This window comes from Neoarius graeffei, chromosome 11, assembly GCF_027579695.1.
Source record: "Neoarius graeffei isolate fNeoGra1 chromosome 11, fNeoGra1.pri, whole genome shotgun sequence".
NCBI lineage: Eukaryota > Metazoa > Chordata > Actinopteri > Siluriformes > Ariidae > Neoarius > Neoarius graeffei.
Genome location: NC_083579.1, coordinates 19,674,482 through 19,701,779, shown reverse-complemented (window position 1 = coordinate 19,701,779; position 27,298 = coordinate 19,674,482). Strand labels below are relative to the sequence as shown.

At 42.1% G+C, this 27,298-nt stretch overlaps 1 protein-coding gene across 24 annotated transcripts in view; it reads left to right on the top strand.

Annotated features, from left to right (window-relative positions):
• Positions 1-27,298, top strand: part of gphna (gephyrin a) — a 471,572-nt gene that overhangs the window by 197,583 nt on the left and 246,691 nt on the right. For all 24 annotated transcript variants that reach the window (XR_009655626.1, XM_060933582.1, XM_060933586.1 and 21 more), the window contains one exon: positions 22,754-22,885. Coding sequence is in view for 23 of the 24 variants with exons in the window: in XM_060933582.1 (XP_060789565.1) it covers positions 22,754-22,885 (132 nt within the window). In the remaining variant the exon portion in view is untranslated. The remainder of the gene's footprint in view (positions 1-22,753; positions 22,886-27,298) is intronic.

The following is a 27,298-nucleotide window of genomic DNA, read 5'->3' as shown; positions in this document are numbered from 1 at the left end:
TCCGGGGAATCAACAGTGAGAAGCCTCCACCTTGAATGAACGAACGTCTGCACTGCTCGTCAAATTTATCGTACTATCGTCTACTTCCGGTTTTAGTGCAAAAAAAAAAAAGATTTCAAAATAAAAGTCTACCTGAAATAAAGATGCGCTAAAATAAATGCATGAAATGAAATGTAAATGCCTGAAGGGCAGAACACTCTTGCTTTCATTTCAAAATACTCAGTTTCACCATCGGGAGTGATAACTCTGGCTTTGGTGTTTTTGTAGAGTAAATTATTAATGGCTCTAAGCATTCTTGGTGGTATGTTCTTCCCAAGATGGCGCCGCAAGAGTGGCAGCTAGTTGCAGTAGCTCCGAGCGTGTTTATGTGTTTTGGTACCAGTATGTTTTTGTACTTTTTTCGTGTTTCTTTCTGCACTAGTCTCAGTCGGAAGTGTGCACCTCGGGATGTACTACTCGTGAGACTGTGCATTTGTATTTTTCTCTTTTTCTTTCTGGGGCTAGTTAAATCGGCATCAGCGGACCCTTTTAGCCACGGCTCCATTGTTTACACTCAGGAGCAGCTGTTAGCACTGCGCAACACCAAGGTACTCCCTGCGGAAAGACCGGTGATCCCCGCGGAATGAAGGAGAAGGGGATGCAGAGCTGGAATGAAGTGCCAGGAGAAGAAAAGATGGTATAAACCATGTATACCGTCTGTCATCATGGGAAACATAAGCTCTCTCCCTAATAAGATGGATGAGCTAACGGCGCTAACCAGGCTGCAGAGGGAGTACCGGGAGTGTAGCCTTACTGTATGTGCTTCACAGAGACTTGGCTGAATGAACTCTCACCTGACTCACACGTCACTCTGGACGGATTTCAACTCGTGAGAACAGACAGGAAAGCCAAGGAAAGCGGTAAGAGGAAAGGAGGGGGTATAGCGATGTTTGTGAATGACAGATGATGTAACCCGGGGCGCATCAGGGTAAAGGAGCAGTATTGCAGTAAAAACATTGAACTGTTAGCGGTTAGCATTCGGCCATATTACCTCCCGAGGGAATTCTCGCACGTTATCGCGATAACTGTGTACATCCCCCCAGTGGCTGATGCTGCTGCAGCCTGTGAGCTCTTAAACACTACAGTGTCAAAGCTTCAGACATCGCACCCCCAGTCCCTGCTACTAATCTCTGGTGACTTCAATCATGCTTCCCTGTCCTCCACTCTCCCAACCATCACTCAGTATGTGAAATGCCACACCAGAGACAAGAGAACTTTGGATTTAATGTATGTGAACACCAAGGACGCATATAGTTCATCACCCCTCCCCCCGATGGGCTGTTCTGACCACAATCTGGTTCACTTGTCCCCTACATACATACCTATGGTGAATAAACAACCACCCACCAAGAGGTATGTAAGGAGCTGGTCTGAGGAGACCAGTATGGCACTGAGGGACTGCTTTGACACCACGGACTGAGATGTGTTGTGTGAACCTCACGGGGATGACATTGATAGCCTGACAACCTGCATCATGGATTACATTAATTTCTGTGTTGAAAACACTGTGCCCGTCAGGAAGGTACGGTGTTTTCCCAACAATAAACCCTGGGTGACCTCTGAACTAAAAGCCCTATTAAACGAGAAGAGGGTTTTTGAATCTGGCAACAAGGAGGAGATGAGGAGAGTGAAGAGGGAGCTGAAGAGGGGGATAAGGAGAGGCAAGGACAGCTACAGGAGGAAGCTGGAGGAGCACCTCAAGGGGAGCAACACCGGAGAGGTATGGAGAGGCCTGAAAACCATCTCTGGCCACACAAAGGACAGTGGGAGGGGCCCTGTATCTGGGGGCCAAGACTGGGCAAATGAGTTGAATCTCTTTTTCAACAGATTTGACTGTGCCACCCCACCCTCCCCCACTCACCATAGTCCTGACCGGTCTGTGATATCACTCCACCACCCCCCCACCCCTTATAATACCTCTGACACCAACAGCTCCCTCCTCACACCACATCACCCCCCTCCGATCCCTGCCAGACCAATCCACACACTCCACCCCCGACCTTACTCTACAGGACTCACACCTCGGCTACAACCCTTGCCTCTCCATAACAGCTGATCAGGTGTTGAAGGAGCTGAGGAGGATCAAGACAAGGAAAGCTGCTAGCCCTCATGGTATCAACTCCAGACTGCTTAAGGACTGTGCAGATCAGCTCTGTGGGATTCTTCTGTACATTTTCAACCTGAGCCTCAGTCTGGAGAAAGTTCCACTTCTGTGGAAAACATCATGTGTGGTTCCAGTTTCCAAGACTGCACACCCCAGGGAGCTCAACCACTTTTGGCCAGTAGCCAGTCTCACCTAATGAAGATCATGGAGAGGATTGTTCTCTCCCACCTCCGACACCTGGTGAACAGCGAGATGGACCCCCTGCAGTTTGCATATCGACCGGGCATTGGTGTGGATGACGCTGTCATTTACCTGCTATACCGGTCACTTTTGCACCTGGAGGGCACTGGGAGCACTGTGAGAATCATGTTCTTTGACTTCTCCAGTGCTTTCAACACAATCCAGCCATCACTGCTTAGGTGGAAGCTGGAGGGAGCTGGTGTCGACTGCCACCTGGCTGCATGGATCATCGACTACCTCATTAACAGACCGCAGTATGTGAGGCTCCGCGACTGTGTGTCTGATGTGGTAGTCTGCAGCACAGGGGCTCCACAGGGTACAGTGCTCTCTCCTTTCCTCTTTACACTTTACACATCTGACTTCAGCTACAACACGGACAGCTGCCACCTCCAGAAGTTCTCAGATGATACAGCCATAATTGGACATGTGTCAGAGGGGGACAATCTGGAGTACAGAGAGGTCATCACCAACTTTGTCGCCTGGTGCGAACTGAACCACCTGCGCATCAACGCCAGCAAGACAAAGGAGGTAGTGATCGATTTCAGAAGGATGGTTCCTCAAATTGCACCAGTGAGCATCCAGGGTTTGGACATTGAGATTGTGGAGGAGTACAAATACCTGGGTGTTCACCTCAACAACAAACTGGACTGGACTAACAACACAGATGTCCTGTACAAGAAGGGCCAAAGTCATCTCCACCTCTCAATAAGACTGAGGTCTTTTGGTGTGTGCAGGACACTGCTTAAGACTTTTTATGACTCTGTGGTAGCATCAGCGATTTTCTACGCTGTGGTCTGCTGGGGCTGTGGAAGTTCAGAGAGGGACAGGAAGAAACTTAATAAACTGGTCAGAAGGGCTGGCTCAGTCTTGGACTGTCCTCTGGACTCCATTGAGGTGGTGGGTGAGAGGAGGATGTTAGCCAAGCTGACCTCAATCATGGATAACCCCTCTCACCCCCTACATGAGGCTGTGGGGGCTTTAAGCAGCTCGTTTAGTAGTAGACTGCTACACCCACGGTGTAAGAAGGAGAGGTACCGCAGGTCATTCATACTTACTGCTGTCAGACTGTATAACACCCACAACTTGTAACGTAGCACCAATAGCCTGTTTGTCATTATATTTGCACTACTTCACCACTACTGCCTCTGCCATCTCTCATCGATGCAATTATTATGTGCAATTAATATCGGCCCTAAACTGTTTTTATGCATACTTTTTTATATGTGTGTATATATACAGAGTCTACCTGTAATGTGCAATTTTTCCAAGCCTCTCAATAAGGCAATTTTTCTATACTTTTTCATGGTAGATAATGCAAATAGCCCTCTGTATTTAATCCTTCATTTGTCTAATTTTTATTTCAGTTTTATTTGTTACCTGTTTGACATTTTCTTGCTACTGTAACATGTGAATTTCCCCGATGTGGGATGAATAAAGTGAATCTAATCTAATCTAATCTAATCTAATCTAATCTAATCTAATCTAATCTAATCTAATATGCTTTGAGTATCTTCATCATTTTTCCTCTGTGTACAGAGTCGAACGCTTTTTTGAAGTCAATGTAGAGAATAATTGTTTTTCTGTTGTGGCTTTTAACACCTTCAATAAGTCTTCTAAGTGCTAAGATGTGAGCAGTTGTTGACCTTTGAGGATGAAAACCATTCTGATTTGGTTGGAGATGTTGTTCAATTTTTGGTTGTACTCTGTTGAGAATCATTTTATTAACAAGTTTTGCTGTGATAGATGATAGGCTGATTCCCTTATAGTTGCCAGTGTCACTTAGGTCTCCAGACTTTGGAAGTGGTATCTTGTCTATCTCTGACCATTGCTCTGAGGTCTCCAGACTTTGGAAGTGGTATCATGTCTATCTCTGACCATTGCTCTGGCTTCACATTATCATTCAGCAGTTTGTTTGCAAAGTTGAGAACGATATCGTCGAGATTGCATCTCTTTAGCACTTCAGGGGGTATGTTGTCAGAACCACCCCTCATTAAGTTGTTTCTTTGCTTCTTTGCTTTTGCTATTTCCTCCATTGTGAAGTCCCTGACATCTATCTGCAGGTCATATAGGACGTTATCGAGGTCTGTATCATCGATCTCTTGATCTAAAGCTGGTACTTTTCCGAGTAGACTGTGAAAGTGATTGTACCATTTCTTTATTCTATCTTCCTATGATTTACCCTTGATGATCCCTCGTTGGGCTGATTTTCGACAAGTAATGTTGTTAATGAGTTTCCAGCTCTCCCCGTATTGGTTTTTTGCATCAGCGTTTTCAACTTGTTTTATCAGCTCATCCAGATCTTTTTCTTGTAATTCATTGTAGACTTGTTTGAGTTCTTCCTTCTTTTTTTCCAGATGTTGATGCTCCTCGTTGCTTGGGTGAATACTATAGTTCTTAAAAGCATCCTGTACTTCTTTACGTGTTCTTATCACACGAATATCTTCAGCTAACCTCTTTCTCTTTGTTCTTTTCTTTACAGGGATTAGTTTCACAGCAGCTTCTGCATTTGATTGTATAAACTTCCCATACTGCTTGGTCACATCATCATCCTCATTATAGAGCTCAGTGAATCTGTTGCAGACTGTGATTGTATACAGCTCCTGCAAATCACTGTCACGCAGGGATGACCAGTCATAGGACTTTTCTTTTGCTGGACTTTTGCGTGTTCGTAGACTTAGACGTATCTTAGCAGTTAATAGCCCGTGATCACTGCCAAGGCTACTGAAGCTATTGTAGCCCTCAACATTGTGTACGGAGTTTCTCCACTTTTTGTTCACAAGTATGAAGTCAATCTGTGATTTTCTGTCATTTGTGTCGGATATGTATGTCCATAACTTCCCCTTTCTCTTCTCGTACATTACATTGATGTATAAGCCACATTCTTCAGCCTGCCATTGTTGTTGGTGTTAAAGTGGTATGTGTTACATACTTCATTCTCACCCAAATGAGCATTGAAATCGCCACATTCAATTTTCATGTGGTGTACTGGTATATCATTCACAACACTAGATGGTGTTTCATAGTGATCTTCTGCATCCTTGCTTCCTTCAACGGGAGCATAGTTAATGACAATGGTGATTTTCGGATTGCCGTTGAAAGCATTCTCTTGTTTATTGGCTTGATCTCAGCAAGGGCTTTCTCAGCATTCTTACTTACAACTATCCCAACCCTGCCACAAGCGGCTCCGTTTGAGTTTCTCCATGCACTAGTTGTTATCAGTGTACAGGACCTTGATGATGGCAACCAATCTTCACCCTTTGAGGTCAAAAACGGGGTCAAGCAGGGCTGTGTCTTAGCCCCAACGCTGTTCAGCATGATGTTCACTGCTATGCTGGCAGATGCTTTCTCTGAGAGTGACCCAGGTATTGACATCAGGTACCGCACAGATGGGGGAGTCTTCAACCTGCAGCGCCTGAAGGCTAAGACCATGGTTCGCTTCAAAAGAATTAGAGACCTTCTCTTTGCAGACGATTGTGCTCTAAATGCCTCAACAGAGTCTGACATGCAACAAAGCATGAACAGGTTCTCGGATGCACGTGACAACTTTGGTTTGATGATAAACACTAAGAAAACTGAGGTCATGTTCCAAACAGCCCTTACATTGCTCCGAACATCTACATCAAGTCTGAGCACCTCAAACCTGTGGAGAAGTTTACTTACCTTGGAAGCACCTTATCCAGAAACGTCTATATTGATGATGAAGTCAACTCTCGCATAGCTAAAGCAAGCTCAGCCTTTGGACGCCTGAGTAAAACTGTATGGGGCTGCCGAGGCATTACCACAGCGACAAAGCTCAGTGTGTACAGAGCAGTTGTACTGACAATCTTACTCTATGCAAGTGAGACCTGGATGGTATACCAAAGACACACCAGGAAACTAAACCACTTCCACACAGTATGCCTTCGGAAAATTCTGTGTATCAGATGGCAGGACAAGATTCCAGATACCGAGGTCCTAAGCCGTGCCAATATATACAGCCTCGACACCATGCTCAGGGGTGATAGCGTTCCGGCGCCGCTCCGGATTTCCGGCGTACCGTGGCTGGGGAAAAAAAAAAAAATCTAGTTCGCCCATTGTCCTGTGTCATTCTGAGATGCGCAGATAGACAGTAAAGGGAATTCGCAGGCCAGAGAGCAGCTTTAACGCCCAACGACTCCTAGCCGATAAGCCAATCAGAAGTAGGGTAGGGGCGGGCCTTGTGTCTTTGCCAAATAGAGTGATACAAGCATAGACAGTGGATACAAGTCAAGTTATTGGTCCGCGTGCGAATGTGTTTTGAGTTCCCATGCTGTGCTAATTTGTTTCCTATGCTAGCAAACGCAAACCGTAAGTAATGGCTATGTTTATGAAGCCAGGGGAAGATATTAAAGATATCGATAAAGGCATAAAGAATAAATGGCGCTGGGCTTGGATTGAGGATGTGGGTATTGACGGAAAGCCCTATGGAAGCTGGTGTCAAAAGCTCCGGCAACCAGGAGCATGCTACTGCACTGTGTGTGCAAGGAAACTGATGTATGGAAGTAGTGGAAAAAAAGTGCTGCCACGGCACGAAGCAGACCCTGTTCATAAAGCAACAGTCAGAGCACTGCAACACACCTCACGTTTGCCAGGGGCAACGGCCACGGCAGATGTTCCACCCTCAATGACCGATCGAGTAACTGATTTAAAAATTCGCTTGTGCTCATTCATTGCCGAGCTTGACCTGTCATTTACTATTGCTCAACCACTCGTCACTTTATGTAAGAAATTAGTGGAGGACAGACCCGCACTAGCGCATCTGTCCGTCTCGAGGCAGCATGCAAGCTACCTTCTTACCCACGGCATCTCACCAGAGTTTAAAAAACGTCTGTCTGAGAAGTTAAAGAATGGCATGTTTTCAGTCAACATTGATGAGGCCACGGACAAAAGTATGGACAAAATTCTTAATGTACTGGTCCGATTTTATGATGAGGATGCAGGCAGTGTGAAAACACAGCATCTTGCCAGCAAAAAAGTCAACATTGCCAATGCATCAGCTTTGATGATGGAACTAAATGACGTCCTGCACTCATATGGGCTGGAGTGGAGAAATGTCACCAGTGTTCTACTCGACAATTGCGCTGTGATGAGGGGGAAGAAGTCTGGGCTCGAGACACTGGCTAGAAAGGAGAACCCCAATCTGCTAGACATCTCGGGTGATACAGTCCATATGGTGTCTAATGCAGCAAAGGCCCTCATGAGCCCATTTCATTTAGAAGTCGAAAATTTGTGCTCTGATGTTTATTATGACATCGAGAAGTCTCCGAAACAGAGGGAGATTTTCTCACAGTTCCAGAGTTTACTCCATCTCCCCCCCAAGAGCTTGATAAGACCTATCAGCAACCGCTTCATTCAGATGCTGGAAGTGTGCACAAGAATGAATGAGCTCTTGGATGTAAATCAGATGTCTAGCAGATTGGGGTTCTCCTTTCTAGCCAGTGTCTCGAGCCCAGACTTCTTCCCCCTCATCACAGCGCAATTGTTGAGTAGAACACTGAATGAATGAGAATGAATGAGCTCATGGCTGCGTTCAGGCCAACTCCGCTGGGCTGGTCATGTTAGAAGAATGGATGACACCCGAATCCTGAAACAGCTCTTGTACGGAGAGCTAAAAAATGGCTCACGCTCCAGAGGTGGTCAGAAAAAGTGGTACAAAGACTCCCTGAAAGTATCCATCAAGCTGTTCCACATCGAACCTAACACACGGGAAGATCTAGCACTTGACCGAAGTGCCTGGCGATCTAGTGTAAACTTGGGAGCAAAGAAACATGAGGAAAATTGTATCTGCCTGGCAAAACAAAAGAGGGCAAAGCGAAAGGAGAGAGAAGCATCGGAAACAGTTCCATCCGGACCGTCTTGTCCGAAATGTGGAAGGACGTTCCATGCGAGGATTGGACTTATCAGCCATCTTCGAACCCACAACAAATGAACACTGATAATTGCAGAGATGAAACTATGGTCATCTTTGACATCGAAGAACGAACTACACAGTTGTCAAGATTATCAATGTGAAAACCTTCTTTATCCTGGACAATCTTGTGATCTACAACTCCTAATATGGACAGATTACATTTATTGAAAATGTTTGCCAATTCCAGATGCTTATTGTTTTCTCGAAGAGTTCTCATATTCAGTGTTGCTATCAGTCGATATTGTTTGCAGCTTAATAGGTGGATTCCTTTGTTCTTGCCATCCGCAACTCCCCTTCCATGTGGATTTAAGGGTGTATCTTCATGAGTCCTAAAAGGACTTGCTTGAACTTCTGGAACTATTAATGCAGGGGCTTTAACCCTGGTGCTGTTTTCATGCATCATCATAGTTGCGCAAATTTCTCGGAGCATAGGGCGCTACTCCATATGCAACCGCAGGCTTGAGACAAACAGCATTTTTACACCAATTGTTATTGATGTAGATACACAAACCACCCCCTCGGGATTTACCACTTACTGCGCAGCTCCTGTTGGCACGAAATATAGCTAGCCCCTCAATGCTGACAATATTGTCCGGGATTGATGAGTTAAGCCATGTCTGTCAGAATTATTGCACAGCAGTTCCTCATCTCTCGTTTTGTTGTTAATTCCAGCTGCAGATGATCCATTTCGTTCTCCAGGGAGCAAACGTTAGAGAGGAAGATGGATGGAAGTGGCATTTTATAGGGGTTAGCTTTTAGCTTAGCTCACTTCTTGAAGGCCAAGCTTGTAGCCGATTGTTTTGAAACAATTTGACTTTCAGTTCTTCATTCATTCGCTTCTTCCATGTAAGGGCGAGATATTGCTGCTGAGGCAAGCATATCCAGCGGGGGGGAGCATATCCAGCAGAGAAATCTGACAACTGGTCCACTCATTCTCCATTTTCTCCATACAGAGTACTCTGCCATTACTGCTCGGCTCACACTCCGGGAGAACTGGTGCAACTGAACTTACTTTCCTTTTCTTTTAGTTTTCTTTTCCTTTAATTGTTGGTACTGCACCATATTTTAATATGGGCTTATAGCCAACACTCCTCAACAGATCAGAGGTTTCATACGAGTCCTCAGTAAAATGTGCAGAGCAGAAGAGAGACCACTTCGTTGGCACCCATTCTGTGAATTTCTCACAAAATGCGTCCAAATCTTTGGAGTTTGAACATTCTTGGGCCATGAATGCAACGTAAATCCACCTTCTGTCATGTTGCTGCACCTGCCAGCAACACATCTACATGGCATGGCGATAAATTAGCTCAAAATGGAGGATCAAAGTTGCAGTCAGCTGTGTTTTATTATAGCGAAAATGGCGATGAGACCAATAGCCTTCCCGCTGTGATGTCACAGATGTCAGTCATTCACTCAGACTGCTACCTGTATGAATCACTTTAATCATGAAAATTACTATATTATTAGATTTATTGTTAATACTTAAAACTATTCCTATGCCATTCTTGAGGTCTCAAGGCATTTATAAACAAAAAGTGAGGCCATGGTTCTGCGTATCTCCTTTCAGCTTCATAAGCTTCCTCGTCTTGTGTGATCTCAGGAGATGGTGGTTAGTAAACAAATGTTGCAACCATTTCACCCAGTAGGAAGGTCTATCTGTGGCTCCTCACTTTAGGGGTCACCACAGCAGATCATCTGTTGCCATCTCATCCTGTCTTCAGCATCTTCCTCTGTCACGCCAACCACCTGCATGTCCCGTCTCACCACGTCCATATATGTCCTCTTTGGCCTTCCTCTTTTTCTCCTGCCTGTCAGTTCCATCTTCAGCATCCACCTTCCAATATACTCAGCATCTCTCGTCCCTCTAATATACATGTTTCTAATCCTGTCCACCTTCATCACTCCCAACACAAGTCTTAGCATCTTTATCTCTGCTGCCTCCAGCTCTGCCTCCTGTCTTTTTATCTGTGCCACAGTCTCCAACCCATATAATATACCTGGTCTCACAACCATCTTGTACACCTTCCCTTTCACACTGCAAAAAACTGAAAACTGATTTTAAGGAGAAAATTACTTAATATTAGTGAAATTATCTTGCTACATGGACAGATATTTTTACTTGATAAGACATCTTAGAAGAAGTTGATTGCAATCTAGAACTAGGTTTAAAGGATATGGGACATGGATTTTTACCTGGGCATAATTATGTATAAAGGACATAAGAAATGCCATCTAAATCACTGCAGGGCGTCAAAAATGTGAAAATCATCACATTATTCAAGTTTTTTTATACATCAGCATAAAGCAAGGATTCGTTAATGAGCTAGGTGGTCACGTGACCTGTGACGTCACAAAAACTTTCCAAGGAGCCAGCGCTTGGGAATCTAATGTAAACAGGTTACCGAAATGGACACCATCGACAGTGATATTCCCGATGTTTCACAGAGATGTGAAGTTAGACCCTATCAATTCGAACCGATAGCTGGAAATTCACATGAACATGGATCTTGTCTTTACTCTGACGGGTCAGATGATTCTGAGAGTGAGAGTTCATTCAGTCCCCATGAAACTGAAAGCGGTCGGCTCGATAACACTTCCTGGTAAGTTAAAAACAATTCTGCTCAAAGGCTAATGATCTGTTGAAAGAAGTATTATTTTTGTATCATACATTGAAAGTTCATCATAGATCTAGCTAAAGTCCGTTGCAAGCTTGTTTTTTTTTTGCTGATATTTTTCGAGATTGATTGAGATACAATGCTTCCAGAGTCCGAGATGAAAACATTCAAAATGGCGAAACGAGTCAGAATTATGATAATCAATAATTGATACACCCAAAATTATAATACTAATCCTTACCTCGGCTTTCAGTCGCTTAGCGCAGAGGTCTTCAACAGAGGGGTCGCGAAATCGCGCCGGATCACTCATATCAACAAAAATATTCCTGCCCTGTCCCCTGACCTCCGTGCAGGGATGCAAACAGCACGCCTTTCGGCGGATGCCGCCTTTTTCACGGCTGAATCGCGCAGATCTGATTTTAAAAAAAAAATAGCGATATTAATTCATGAAACATGAAGTATAAGGATGAGAAAAAAAAAACAGTTTAAATCGGGAAGCTGCGCACATTTGCGCCAGGCTGCACAAATGTGCGCAGCTTCCCGATTTAAACTGTTTTTTTTTTCTCATCCTTATACTTCCTGTTTCATGTTTCATGAATTAATATCGCTCAGTACCTGAGTATTAATGTTGAAAGAATCCTCAGTGAAATGGTCCGAACACAGTTTGTGGGAAACAGTAGGTGCAAAGTTTTTTCAACAGGTGTTCTGTAAAGTTATCCTACCTCTTGGATTTGTCCTACCAAGCCTACTGCGCATGCGCGAAGCCTACTGCGCATGCGCAGGTGAGCCCACACTTTCCTCAGCTTCGGGTCCTTGGGGAATGCAAAAAAACTTACTCCAGGGCATTTCCCATTGGAATTATTGCAACCATAAGCAGCACAATACACCATGATGTCCAATGTATGATGTCCAATGTACTTTAAAGACTATAAAAACAGTTTTCTTGTCATCCACTTCTCCATTCATCTACCCGCTTGTGCTGTGCCCGAAAGTTTTTGTGACGTATGATCACGTGACAGCGGCTCTTCCGGTTGCAAAAAATGCATATCGGAAGTCGAGCAGAAATGCCATATAATCATCAAAAATATAACGATTTTGCTGAATTTAATAGATGATTTTGTATTTGTTGATGCAATTAATTCATATTTTTAATGGAAAGAAACTGATATAGCGTGCTTTTATGTTTCATGTCCCATATCCTTTAATAATCTCAGAATTGGTGTCTTGTATTCTTCTAATAGGAAATACTAGATTGTTTCAACTATTTTCAAGATATTTTCACTTGCTAAGATATTTTTTTGCAGTGCACTCTTGCTGGTACCTTTCTGTTGCAAATCACTCCTGCACTGCAAAAAAAATGATATCTTAGCAAGTGAAAATATCTTGAAAATAGTTGAAACGACCTAGCATTTCCTATTAGAATACAAGACACCAATTCTGAGATTATTTAACCTAGTTCTAGATTGCAACCAACTTATTCTAAGATGTCTTATGAAGTAAAATTATCTATCTATGCAGCAAGATAATTTCACTATTATTAAGTAATTTTCTCCTCAAATTCAGTTTTCAATTTTTTGTACTGTAATTCTCTTCTCCACCCATTCCACTTCTGCACCCCCTGTTACTTTGAACAGTTGATCCCAAGTATTTAAATTCATCCACTTTTGCCATGTCTACTCCTTGTATTCTCACCGTTCCACTGTCATCCCTCTCATTCACACATGTATTCCATCTTGCTCCTACTGACTTTGGCTACGTTTACATTACGTCGAATCAGCGGATCATCAGATTAACGTTCTTAAAACGATTCGCGTTTACACTAAAACCGTTAGCCGTGCACACAGCAACACCAATACACGGATACGCTCGGCTCCGCAGGCATCCTGCGCTCCAAATCACTCCGCCCTGAACAGCGAGTGCCCTCTGGAGGGTGCGCACTCCGGCCCTGCGCAGCTCACACAGCGCGCGAGTGAAGTGCACAAGCCACGATTCGGGACTGAGCCGCTGTGTGTGTGATCCCAGCGCTTACCACTTACCACTTGCAAGTGGAAGGATGGCAAGCCTAAAGACAATCATAACTACACAATGGGCAGTATTTGCATCAGTATTTGCAGTATTTTCATACTTTTATACTCTTTAATGAAAGGTGATACAAGGCGGAAGTCCGCGCCGTTTTTCAGCAGTCGCGTCACATGACCAACACCAGCGAATCAGGAAGGTGGATGTCACAGTGACGTTGTCCAATGAGGACGCCAGCTAGAGCTCAGCACAGCGTATTCGCGTATCTCAATGTTTACACAGCACCGGACCAGATACGATCTAGATTGAATACGTGGACGCTGGCGGATTCCCGTTTCCCGGCTTCTCCAGGTGGTTTAATGTAAACGGACAGTGCATCCGCGAAGAAAACGAGACAGATACGGTCTAATGTAAACGTAGCCTTTCATTCCTCTTCTCTCCAGTGCATACCTCCACCTCTCCAGGCCCTCCTCAGCCTGCTCCCTGCTCTCATTACAGATCACAATGTCATCTACAAACATCAGAGTCCACAGAGATTCCTGCCTGATCTTGTCCATCAATTGGTCCATCACCACTGCAAACAAGAAAGGGCTCAGAATCGATCCTTGATGTAATATCACCTCCACCTTGAACCCATCCATCACTCCTATTGCCCACTTAAACACTGTCACACTGCCCTCATACATATCCTACACCACTCTTACATACTGCTCGGCCACTCCTGACTTCCTCATATAATACCATACCTCCTCTCTCAGCACCCTGTCATATGCTTTCTCTAAGTCCACAAAGACACAACACAACTACTTCTGACCTGTATACTTCTCCATCAACATTCTGAAAGCAAACATTGCATCTGTCGTGCTCTTTCCTGGCATGAAATCATACTGCTGCTCACTAATCACCACCTCTCTTCTTCATCTAGATTCTGCTACTCTTTCCAATAACTTCATGGTATGACTGGTCAACTTTATACCTCTATACAGCCCTCCCTGCTCATCAACCTTATTTTTGAAAATCGGTAGCAGTAGCCTACACTTCTACACTTCTCAGGCATCCTCTCACTTTCCAAGATTGTATTAAACAATCTAGTTAAAAACACTACTGCCATCTCTCCTAAACAGCTTCATGCTTCCATAGGTATATCATTTGGACTCCCCGCGTTTACATTTTTCATTATCTTTGTAGCTGTCCTCACGTCATCCTTGCTATAATCCACTGCATTTCCTGATTCACAATCCCTAAATTAAATTCCTTTTAAATAAACGAAAGCAATAAATTCTGATCAACAATCCCCACACCATTCATTCTTCCTTCTCTCTCTCTCTCTCTATCTCTCTCTCATTTACTTCATTCATCATCCCCTCAAAGTACTGCCTCTATCTTCTCAACACGCACTCCTTACTTGTCAATACAGTTCCATCTTTACTGTTCATCATCCTAACCTGCTGCGTATCCTTCCCAGCTCAGTCCCACTAAGAATGCACTGGCTTGTGCAACCCCAATGGCTGGGTTACTTTACTGGAGACAAAAGAATGCAGTCTACTTCACTGATCTAAGCAAATCAATCGCATTACAACCAGCGCATCAGAGCACATCACCATAAAGCAACACTGGTCAAGACAAGGAACACGCAAGAAAGTCAAGGTGGTCACATAATCATTTTCTGAGGTCCCATCCCAAGACATTGTAATCCATCATATTTCATATCACAATATGAAAGTTAATTTTTGCTGATTATTTCTACTTCTGTTGGGCGAGCTGTCACAGAGAAAAACAGTTGTTTCCAAATACTCTCCCTCAAACAAGTGAATTATACTCACATTCGCATTCATTATTTGCAAACTGATTTGTTCAGTTTATGAAAAATAAGCACGTTCAATGAACAGCACTCATTTAGTGCATTCATGCACAGTATTGCTTATTTTTACACTGTTTGGTGTCTGTCTTGAACTTAACATTAGCATATTTTTAAACATCTACAAATTAGCATTAATATTTCCATTACCATTGGTTTTGACTTCACACAGTTTACACTTGAATTTAATTTTTTTCTTATTCTCATTTTCTATTGTCCTCACCGTTTCCTTCACTAAATATACTAAAACGTCATTGGAGTCATTTTTTATTTACTCAATTTTATTCTTGCATAAAAGCACCATCTAATACTCTGTTTCAAACATTCTGCACTAATGTGTGTATCGCACTTGTGTCAAGCACGTGCACACTTTTTTTTCCTTCTTCTCTTTCTCAGGTGCTGCTTCACTGAAACTGACAAGCACTGAACATTTGCATATCAATGTAAAGTTGCATAAATGATAACTGCGCTGAAGAGGGAGGTGTGAGCTTGTGTGGGGATACAGTGGAGGGGCACCCCCTTTGGCCTGGGACAAAAATTCTCGTAGCCCACTGGAATTCTAGTGTTAACTTGTCAGAAAATAATGAGGAAACAGGCCATGAAACTGCTTATCAGTCAATTTTCAAAGTATTTTTGAGTGTATGAAAATGGAGGGATAATGTAAAAAAATGGCTAAATGGTTAGTTTAATGTTTTTGCTAAGCTCCTTGAATTAAATCTGAAAATTTCAATCACATCTTGATTGCTTCATTTTAACTCCATTGTGGTGGTGTACTGAGGCAAAATTACAAAAATTCTGTCATATGACCTGACTATATGTAACGCTTTTTATTTAGATCCTGGTTTTAAGAGAGGATGCACACAAAAATTGAGCAAATTCGTAAAATCATGGCCACAGCTCAAAACTTAACCTATGCTCTTTTTCAGTTCATAGGACAACCATGTGTTGTCAAAGGTCCTGGGATTTGTTTCTTGATTCCAGCTGATTTTTGTGTAAAAATCAAGAATTTTGATTTGGCCTGTCAGAGGCCTGAAATTCAGGCAGAATCCGACGACCTAGTAAAATGGGGTGTTTGATCGAAATCAGTTCGGCTACTGTTAAAATAACATATATACCTCTTATAAAATGGATATCTAACACTTTATCAAGGCCAAATTTCTAGATTAAAATCATCTCTGTGACGGTGATTGAGAGCATTCTTTTCTATCCAATTGGCAGCTCTGCAATTTAGGGTTTAAATGTAAACCAAATTTTTGAAACAGGCTCATCCACCAAATGACTCCAAATTCAAGTTTACTGATCTGTAGATATGATATACAACCCCAATTACAAAAAAGTTGGGACAAAGTACAAATTGTAAATAAAAACGGAATGCAATGATGTGAAAGTTTCAAAATTCCATATTTTATTCAGAATAGAACATAGATGACATATCAAATGTTTAAACTGAGAAAATGTATCATTTGAAGAGAAAATTAGGTGATTTTAAATTTCATGACAACAACACATTTCAAAAAAGTTGGGAAAAGGCCATGTTTACCACTGTGAGACATCCCCTTTTCTCTTTACAACAGTCTGTAAACGTTTGGGGACTGAGGAGACAAGTTGCTCAAGATTAGGGATAGGAATGTTAACCCATTCTTGTCTAATGTAGGATTCTAGTTGCTCAACTGTCTTAGGTCTTTTTTGTCGTATCTTCCGTTTTATGATGCGCCAAATGTTTTCTATGGGTGAAAGATCTGGACTGCAGGCTGGCCAGTTCAGTACCCGGACCCTTCTTCTACGCAGCCATGATGCTGTAATTGATGCAGTATGTGGTTTGGCATTGTCATGTTGGAAAATGCAAGGTCTTCCCTGAAAGAGATGTCGTCTGGATGGGAGCATATGTTGCTCTAGAACCTAGATATACCTTTCAGCATTGATGGTGTCTTTCCAGATGTGTAAGCTGCCTATGCCACACGCACTAATGCAACCCCATACCATCAGAGATGCAAGCTTCTGAACTGAGCGCTGACAACAACTTGGGTCGTCCTTCTCCTCTTTAGTCCGAATGACACGGCGTCCCTGATTTCCATAAAGAACTTCAAATTTTGATTCGTCTGACCACAGAACAATTTTCCACTTTGCCACAGTCCATTTTAAATGAGCATTGGCCCAGAGAAGACGTCTGCGCTTCTGGATCATGTTTAGATATGGCTTCTTCTTTGAACTATAGAGTTTTAGCTGGCAACGGCCGATGGCACGGTGAATTGTGTTCACAGATAATGTTCTCTGGAAATATTCCTGAGCCCATTTTGTGATTTCCAATACAGAAGCATGCCTGTATGTGATGCAGTGCCGTCTAAGGGCCTGAAGATCACGGGCACCCAGTATGGTTTTCCGGCCTTGACCCTTACGCACAGAGATTCTTCCAGATTCTCTGAATCTTTTGATGATATTATGCACTGTAGATGATGATATGTTCAAACTCTTTGCAATTTTACACTGTCGAACTCCTTTCTGATATTGCTCCACTATTTGTCAGCGCAGAATTAGGGGGATTGGTGATCCTCTTCCCATCTTTACTTCTGAGAGCCGCTGCCACTCCAAGATGCTCTTTTTATACCCAGTCATGTTAATGACCTATTGTCAATTGACCTAATGAGTTGCAATTTGGTCCTCCAGCTGTTCCTTTTTTGTACCTTTAACTTTTCCAGCCTCTTATTGCCCCGTCCCAACTTTTTTGAGATGTGTTGCTGTCATGAAATTTCAAATGAGCCAATATTTGGCATGAAATTTCAAAATGTCTCACTTTCGACGTTTGATATGTTGTCTATGTTCTATTGTGAATACAATATCAGTTTTTGAGATTTGTAAATTATTGCATTCCGTTTTTATTTACAATTTGTACTTTGTCCCAACATTTTTGGAATCGGGGTTGTATTAATGCTGTGAAAAAATTTGTCTGGATATTTTACCAAGTGCTTGAATTTTTGTGGTCAAATTGTGGCGAATCGAGCGATAATTTGCCTGATATGTGACTGCTGCTTAACCTCTCTGGATTAGTTTACAAAAATCTTATTGCTATTTTAATAAGTTATTGTAACCCAACTTGCACAGTGAACCTACCTAGAGCAAATCGTTGCTTAGAAATAACACTGCTCAAAGTCAGAGGGTGATAATTTGTCCTAAAATGTAATTCTCCGGTTCATCTTGTTTACTTGATGAACCGGAGAATTACATTTTAGTGTCATGTTTGATCATTTCGAGTGTCATTTGGGCAACCAGTAGGAAATATCACCATTGTTCCAGCTGATTTCGGATCCGAGATGAACGCTGGAATAGTAAAGCACACTTTTGAATGTTATCGTACTTTTATACCTTCACAGGAACATATTTCGACTAGAACTTCGTACAAATTTATTTGCAACTTCTCAGCACAAAGTGTGTACGTTACAGTCATGCAATGATGTATTAGTATCAACATGTGATTTAAAAAAATCACAGTTCTTACTGCACCCAATTCAGCGTACACAATAAAACTCGATATTCGAACCTCCCGAATAAAAATAATATTTAAAAAAAAAAAAGGCAAACAAACAAAAAAAATCAAGAAGGTCTTGGGCCTTGTCTTTTAGGCTTTGTGATTATCTAAATAAAGAATTATTCTTTGTCAAGTGAAGGAAAGATGCAATTGACAGAATAATTTTCACTAAATGTTTAAAAAAAGCTACCAACATCTCTTTAAAATATTTATACATAACTTTTTTTTTAAACGAAGCCCCCCCAGCTCGGCGTGAGCGTTCATCTGACCCGTTTTTGCACCTCACCTCAACACCCCCCGCCATCATTAAGTGCATCGTTGAGAATAAAATTAATTATACTCATTAAACAGCTCAGTTTTTATTGTATTTTTTACGTTACACGAGTGTCAACATACACACTACAAAAAGGCAGCAAGTATTCGATCAACGCATGTGATCATTTAATCATAATTAATTAAACGTTTAATTTCAATAAAAAGAAATAAGTGAAATAAATATACAGTGGGCAAAAAAGTATTTAGTCAGTCATCAATTGTGCAAGTTCTCCCACTTAAAAAGATGAGAGACGCCTGTAATTTTCATCATAGGTATACCTCAACTATGAGAGACAAAATGAGAAAAAATCCAGAAAATCACATTGTCTGATTTTTAAAGAATTTATTTGCAAATTATGGTGGAAAATAAGTATTTGGTCAATAACAAAAATTCATCTCAATACTTTGTTATATACCCTTTGTTGGCAATGACAGAGGTCAAACGTTTTCTGTAAGTCTTCACAAGGTTTTCACACACTGTTGCTGGTATTTTGGCCCATTCCTCCATGCAGATCTCCTCTAGAGCAGTGATGTTTTGGGGCTGTCGCTGGGCAACACGGACTTTCAACTCCCTCCAAAGATTTTCTATGGGGTTGAGATCTGGAGCTTGGAGATCTGGACCTTGAAATGCTTCTTACGAAGCCACTCTGTTGCCCGGGCGGTGTGTTTGGGATCATTGTCATGCTGTGAAAGACCCAGCCACGTTTCATCTTCAATGCCCTTGCTGATGGAAGGAGGTTTTCACTCAAAATCTCATGATACATGGCCCCATTCATTCTTTCCTTTACACGGATCAGTCGTCCTGGTCCCTTTGCAGAAAAACAGCCCCAAAGCATGATGTTTCCACCCCCATGCTTCACAGTAGGTATGGTGTTCTTTGGATGCAACTCAGCATTCTTTCTCCTCCAAACACAACAAGTTGACTTTTTACCAAAAAGTTCTATTTTGGTTTCATCTGACCATATGACATTCTCCCAATCCTCTTCTGGATCATCCAAATGCTCTCTAGAAAACTTCAGACGGGCCTGGACATGTACTGGCTTAAGCAGGGGGACACGTCTGTCACTGCAGGATTTGAGTCCCTGGCGGCGTAGTGTGTTACTGATGGTAGCCTTTGTTACTTTGGTCCCAGCTCTCTGCAGGTCATTCACTAGGTCCCTCCGTGTGGTTCTGGGATTTTTGCTCACCGTTCTTGTGATCATTTTGACCCCACGGGGTGAGATCTTGCGTGGAGCCCCAGATCGAGGGAGATGATCAGTGGTCTTGTATGTCTTCCATTTTCTAATAATTGCTCCCACAGTTGATTTCTTCACACCAAGCTGCTTACCTATTGCAGATTCAGTCTTCCCAGCCTGGTGCAGGTCTACAATTTTGTTTCTGGTGTCCTTTGACAGCTCTTTGGTCTTGGCCATAGTGGAGTTTGGAGTGTGACTGTTTGAGGTTGTGGACAGGTATCTTTTATACTGATAACGAGTTCAAACAGGTGCCATTAATACAGGTAACGAGTGGAGGACAGAGGAGCCTCTTAAAGAAGTTGTTACAGGTCTGTGAGAGCCAGAAATCTTGCTTGTTTGTAGGTGACCAAATACTTATTTTACTGAGGAATTTACCAATTAATTCATTAAAAATCCTACAATGTGATTTCCTGGATTCTTTTCCCCCATTCTGTCTCTCATAGTTGAAGTGTACCTATGATGAAAATTACAGGCCTCTCTCATCTTTTTAAGTGGGAGAACTTGCACAATTGGTGGCTGACTAAATACTTTTTTGCCCCACTGTATATCATATAAATTTTGACTTCTGGTTGATTGTGTTATGATTAAATAGATGGGCGCGCGCAAACTGGACTGCACACAGCTAAAAAATTATTGATAGACAAATCTAAAAATTCGTTTTGTGAAAATCTATCAAGCCAAAGTGAACACTCACCTTTTCTTGGGACACTACTACAGTCACCTTTACTGTCTGCCGGTTTTAGAGAGGATTAACCCTAATTTGTTTTATCAGTTGAGCACAAGAGAACCGTTCAAGACACAGTATTTATTTATAACAATTACATTGCTTCAGAAATTCCTCCAACTTGCTAAGGTATGGCGCTTTCTTTTTTAGACTTTACATCAGAGGTGTCGATATTGAACCTCTTGCAGATATTGTGAAGCATGTTCGCAGTAAAGGTTGACAGCTTTGACTTTGCCCTCATCTCACACAGATTGTAGCGATCATAGTAGACAGGGTGCTGCAAACTCAAGCTGCCCATAACTTCCTCACACATGTCTTCAAAGGCTGATTCCTCAGCTGCAGCGTCCGTACCGCCTCCCCGCCAATGGTTATGGATAATGCGCGCTGGGAAATCAGATGGGAGAAAAAGCTCAAAATCTGCTACGCAGTAAGAAACTTGTCACTTGAGAACGAGCATTGCCCACTGGAATCCTTAGCTGAAATCATGGACCATGCGATATCTGCTGGTTGTTTTGTACACTGATTAACCAGGAGCCCATCTGTTGGGCTCCTAGATTAACTTAAGAACTAATAACATTTAATTCTGTCTTTTGATTATAATCTTTGAAGTAGACAAAATATAAGCGAACAGGCCCAAGGTGTGGGAGACATTGGGGTGAGAACAGCGTTAACTTTTTTTTTTCTAGGGGTTGGGGGGTGCGGGGGAGGAGGGGTTATATAAAAATAAATAACTAATAAATAAAAAGATCAATAAGAATATTTCTACTCGGGGCATGTTCTTTGCATTCTAAAAATCTCAGCCGAGTGACACATATTCAGCTTTATCAATGAAATCTAAAGGCTCAAACGTTGGCAAATGTCATGCATCACCACCAGTGTTATTACCTTTATCAGCTACAGTTCACTGAATTCTTGACAGCTCCTGTAGAATCACTGATTGCAGAGATTGCAAGCAAAGACTCAAATCATAATCAAAGAACGGAGTTTTACACTATTGTCCGCTTATTATTTAAGGAATTCCAATGCAGATTTCTCATCTCATCTATGGCTTTGAAGACAGTTTCTGACGAGTGTTTGATATCAGCAAGTATTCAAGCGGGTGTTTTGACATTTCGGTACGAGTGGAAAGTCTTCACTAAACTACCATCTACTTGTATGTTTGTAGAACCATTGGATTGCACAGAATTTCAATAACTAGTACTGGTAAGCTTTTATTCAGACCTCAAACATGTTAAAAAGCATGATATTCGTTCTGAGTTGTAGCTGTTTTTTTTTTTTTAAATAAGTCAGTTTGAGTTTACAACATCACACAGTGGGGTCACGTTCTAGTTAATTTACATTGAATTCCATCAGATTCGTGTGTAATTTTTTTAACCTCTCGGTCGAAAAGCCAGCATAACTTTTGCATATTGCTAAAATATGACCTCTCCAGAAGGTATAACCTTAATTTGAACCCATTTGAAAAGTGAGCCCAAGAAGAAAGTTTGATTTTTCGTTTGCCAGTAAATCGCCTTGTTGTCAGGTGGTTCTGAAAGAATATCCTCTATTGCTGTCACAAACATCCTCTTAATCCGGAAATTTAAAGAGATGAACTGTTTGATATCTGGTTTAACCAAATATGGTGTTGAGTGAGTAATCAGAAGCCAGAATTTTACTCTGTGAGCCAAGTTTTGGGACCTGCGTGTTTTACCTTATTTTCAGCCCGTGTGATGGCGAAATCAAAATTCTTGATTTTTTTTTTCACAAAATTTGATTTGCTTCGAAAAATAAACCCCAGAACCTTCAAGTACTCATCAATATCTACCTGCAAACTCATAATGAGGGGAGGTTAGGTTTTGACTTGTGGCCACCGTTTGCTCGATTTTTCTGTGCATTTGCTCTTAACTAGCCATAATAGAAATTGAAAATATGCTAACCTGGATGTATCAATTTGAGATGTTGGATTAAACCCATAATGTGGTGTAATTTTTTTTTTCTGCTAAAGGTTTCATAAAGAACTGCATGTATATATTGTATTTTGGAGAACGAGAGTAAAGCAACCAGACCAGCTGGTCATTTTTTTCTTGTCCGTGATATTGCAGTTGTTTTTTCTCTGATGCTGCTAAATATATATTCATAACTTTTAAACTTCTTTCCCCCCCCCATCCCATAGATTCCAGATGCCATTATTTCTCGGGGTGTTCAGGTGTTACCACGGGACACAGCCTCTCTCAGTACTACCCCCTCAGAATCTCCCCGTGCTCAGCAGTCCCGTCTGTCCACTGCCTCCTGCCCCACTCCCAAAGTAAGATCCCACCTTCTTCCTTCTCCCCCTTTTTATCCACCTTCTTTTCTCCTTTGTCCTTATCTCACTGTCACTGCTATTCATTGGCTGCATCAACTCTGTGCATTCCATTCCAACAGCAGAAGCTCCATGCACTGAGAAATGTTGGGGGAGAACCATGATGTTTTTAATGGATATGGGCAGCCTTAGGTTTTTTTAAACTTTTTTTTAAGCTTTTTAAAATTTGGGTGTTGGGCTGAATCGATCATCTGCTTTAGTTTTCTAGTTGAGTGAACCCTTGCTTAAAAACTAGCTCATTCTCTTCTTTAAAGGCCCGAGCACTGGAGGTGCAAGGCCTTTGGTGTCCACCAGAGGTCACTGTGCCAGAGGTGTAAGGTCCTATTGTTTCTGTACCAATTTTTAGGACCCGAGCACCAGAGGTGCAAGGCCCTTTTGTTTTGTACAGATTTTCAGGGCCCGAGTACTGGAGGTGCAAGGCCTCTGGTGTCCACCACAGATTGCTCCACCAGAGGTGCGAGGCCCTTTTGTTTTTGTGCAGGTTTTTTGTTATTAGAGCTTGAGCACTGGAGGGGCAAGGCCTCTGGCATCCACCAGAGGCTGCTGCACTGGAGGTGCAAGGCCCTATTGTTTCTGCTCCAATGTTTTGTTATGAGGGCCCGAGCACCTGAGGTGCAAGGCCTCTGATGTCCACGAGAGGCTGCTGCACTGGAGGTGCAAGGCCATTTTGTTTCTGCTCTGATTCTTCTTATTAGGACCCAAGCACTGGAGGTGCAAGGCCCTATTGTTCTTCTAGAGATTTTTTGTTATTAGAGCCTTACACCTCCAGTACAGCGGCCTCTGGTGGAAACCAGAGGCCATGCACCAGAGGTGCTAGGGCCCGAATTAGGGTCCACGCACTGGAGGTGCAAGGCCCTATTGTATTCACTAGCATTTTTTTGTTATTATTATTACTACTCGGGCCCGAGCACTGGAGGTGCAAGGCCCTATTGTATTCACTAACATTTTTAGGGACTGAGAAGCCCTATTGTTTTCTGCATGTTTTTTCGTATTATTTTTAGGGCCCAAGCACCAAGATGCAAAGGTGCACCCCATAGGTGCAAAGCCCCATTGTTTTCGTCCTGTTTCTTCTTCTTCTTTATTTATTTTTTTAATTATTTTTTTTCTCCGGAGCTCTATAGCGCCCCCAAGAACAGGCTATGGTTGAGATGAAGTTGCTCAGATCGGCACGAAATTTGGTGTGATGGATACTCTTGTGATACAGGACAAATTTCACTTGGTTGCATTTGATTCCGCCCAACCGGAAGTCAGCCATGCTGGATGGAATGTGGGATTTTGAAATTTTCCCGCACTGTTTTGAGGGGCTAAAATCTCATGAAACTTTGCAAATACATTTGTCCTATGATACAATTTGAGGTGACATGGTAAATTTGGCTAGATGTGCTTCATTAACTCTGTAGCACCACCTAGTTCAAAAGTACAGATTTGACACCCTGTACATATTCAAAAACTCATGAAATTTGGTACATTCGTCAGTCATGCGCACCGCTACTTAGCAATAGGGGCTTGACCCCAGGTGTGTCCAGGGGACTCCATAGCGCCCCCATATATCATTGAGACTCCTGCCCAGTATATAGTTTTACCTATCAATGTCAAATTTGGTAGGTGTGTGGAGTACCCGGAGCCGAACAAAATTGCCTGTATGTTTCATCAGCCATACTCAACTGGAAGAGAGATATTTTTGGTTTTGTGCATTTTGACATGTGTTACATTTTAACAAACTCCTCCTCGGTGGTTTGTTGGATCCATGCCACATTTGTTATAAGTCATGTCAAGATGTTGCTGATGTTGTGAAGGGATTTGTGATATGTTGCAAGATGTTGAAATGGCGAACCAGTAAATTTCTACTTTACGCCACGCAAACAGGAAGTGAGTCATAAATTCATCATGCATTGCCAGATACGGCTCAGACTTCACAGTTTATAGGATATCATGCTTCTGAAGATATCGACATGCCCAAAAGCACCCTCTGGTATAGTGCTACCATGTGGACATGGACAGAACAAGTTTCTTCATTGTGATGAAGTTTCTCGGATCGGCACAAGATTTGGTGTGATCGATACTCATGTGATACAGGACAAAGCTGACTTGGTTGTCTTTGACTGCGCCCAACAGGAAGTCAGTCATGCTGGATGGAATATGGGATTTAGAAATTTTCCCGCGCTGTTTTGAGGGGCTTACGATGGCTAAAAACTCATGAAACTTTGCACACGCATTTGTCCTCTGATATAATTTGAATTGACATGGGAAATCAGTCTAGGTGGGCTTCAGTAACTCCATAGCGCCACCTCGTTCAAAAATACAGATTTGGCACCCTGTACATATTCGAAAACTCATGAAATTTGGTACACACCTCAGTCATGCACACCGCTACTCAATCATAGGGGCTTGACCCCAGGTGTGTCCGGGGGATTCCATAGCAACCCCATATGTTATTGAGACTCCTGCCTGGTATATAGTTTCACTTATCCATGTCAAATTTGGTAAGTGTGTGGAGTGCCCTGAGATGAACAAATTTGCAATATTCATTGCATCAGCCATACGCAACAGGAAGTGAGATATTTTTGTTTTTTTGAGTTTTGACACGTTACGTTTTAACGAACTCCTCCTAGGGGGTTTGTTGGATTCATGCCATATTTGGTATATGTCATTGGAAGATGTTGCAGATGTTAAATTGCGAAGGGTTTTCCATTATGTTGCAAGATGTTGAAATGGCAAACCAATAAATTTATACGTTACACCACGCAAACAGGAAGTGAGTCATAAATTCATCATGCATTGCCTAATACAGTTCAAACTTCACAGGTTATAGGATATCATGATTCTGAAGATCTTCACATGCCCAAAGATATAGCGCCACCGTTTGGACATGGGCAGTATTGACTCCATTGCCAAAACACATGTTACCTTTTGATGTATTCTTCCTCGATGGGTTGTTGGATTCATGCCATATTTGGTATCAGTCATGTCACGATGTTGCTGATTTTAATTTGCAAAGGGATTTGCGGTATCTTGCAAGATGTTGAAATGGCGAACCAAAAAATTTGTTACGCTACACAAACAGGAAGTGTGTCATAAATTCACCGTGCATTGCCTGATGTAGCTAAAACTTCACAGGTTATAGGACATCAGGTTCTGATGATATCTACATGCCCAATTTGACCCTCTGATATAGCACCACCATTTGGACCTGAACAGTAATGATTCCATTGCCGAAAAACTCTGACTCATTAAATTTGGTACACACATTCCTGGTCACTGCTACTCAGGGATAGAGTCTTGGCCTAAAGTGTGAGAGCCCTTTATTGCCGCTAGTGGCTATATTTATTTATTTTTCTCCTTGTGCTAATTCATTTTTGAGGCACTTGCAATGCTTCAAAACTCAAGAATTTTGGCACACTGATCAACTGTGCATAAAATTACAAAGTTACATTGAGCAAGGGACTGGGCATGATTCCAGAGCTCTACAGCTCCCCTGAGAGCAAGCTATGGTTGAGATGAAGTTGATCAGATCGGCACAAGATTTGATGTGATCGATACTTGTGTGATACAGGACAAAGTTCACTTGGTTGTATTTGACTCCTCCCAACCGGAAGTCAGCCATTCTGGATAGAATGTGGGATTTTTAAACTTTCCCGTATTGTTTTGAGGGGCTCACCATGGCTAAAATCTCATGGAACTTTTGCACATGCATTTGTCCTTAGATACAATTTGAGTTGATATGGTAAATCAGTCTAGGTGTGCTTCATTAACTACATAGCACCCCCTACATATTCAAAAATACAGATTTGACACCTTGGAAATATTCAGAAATTCAGGAAATTTCGTGCACTTGTGAAATTAAGGCAAAAGTTTATTATTCTTAGGTTATTTGCCTTGGGTGATGCTAGAAGACATCATAGTGCCCCCTAACATTTTGGATTCAAATTTATAGCTTTGGATGCCACAACGTTCATCTGATGTTAATGAGTTTTGGCAGGAACATTGTCCTCACTATGGCAGACATATTTCCCTTTCGATTATATTAGCACCGCCAAACAGGAAGTTGGCCATTTTGGAATTTGTGTTGTTTAACTATTTTTTGCATACTTTTTTGCACTTCTGGGCAGTTCATCAGTTTTCCATGAAAGTTGGTTGGTATAAACTTGAGACATACGGGATGATAAATTGTGAAGGAATAGTGGATAGCTCAAATGAGGACATTATGGCAGCCAATATTGGATGGAATATGGGATATTGAAATTTTCCTACACTGTTTTGAGGGGCTTATGATGGCTAAAATCGCATGGAACCTTCCTCTGACATTTGTTCAGGGATACCTTTTGAGATGATACTGCGAGTTAGCATAGGTTGGCC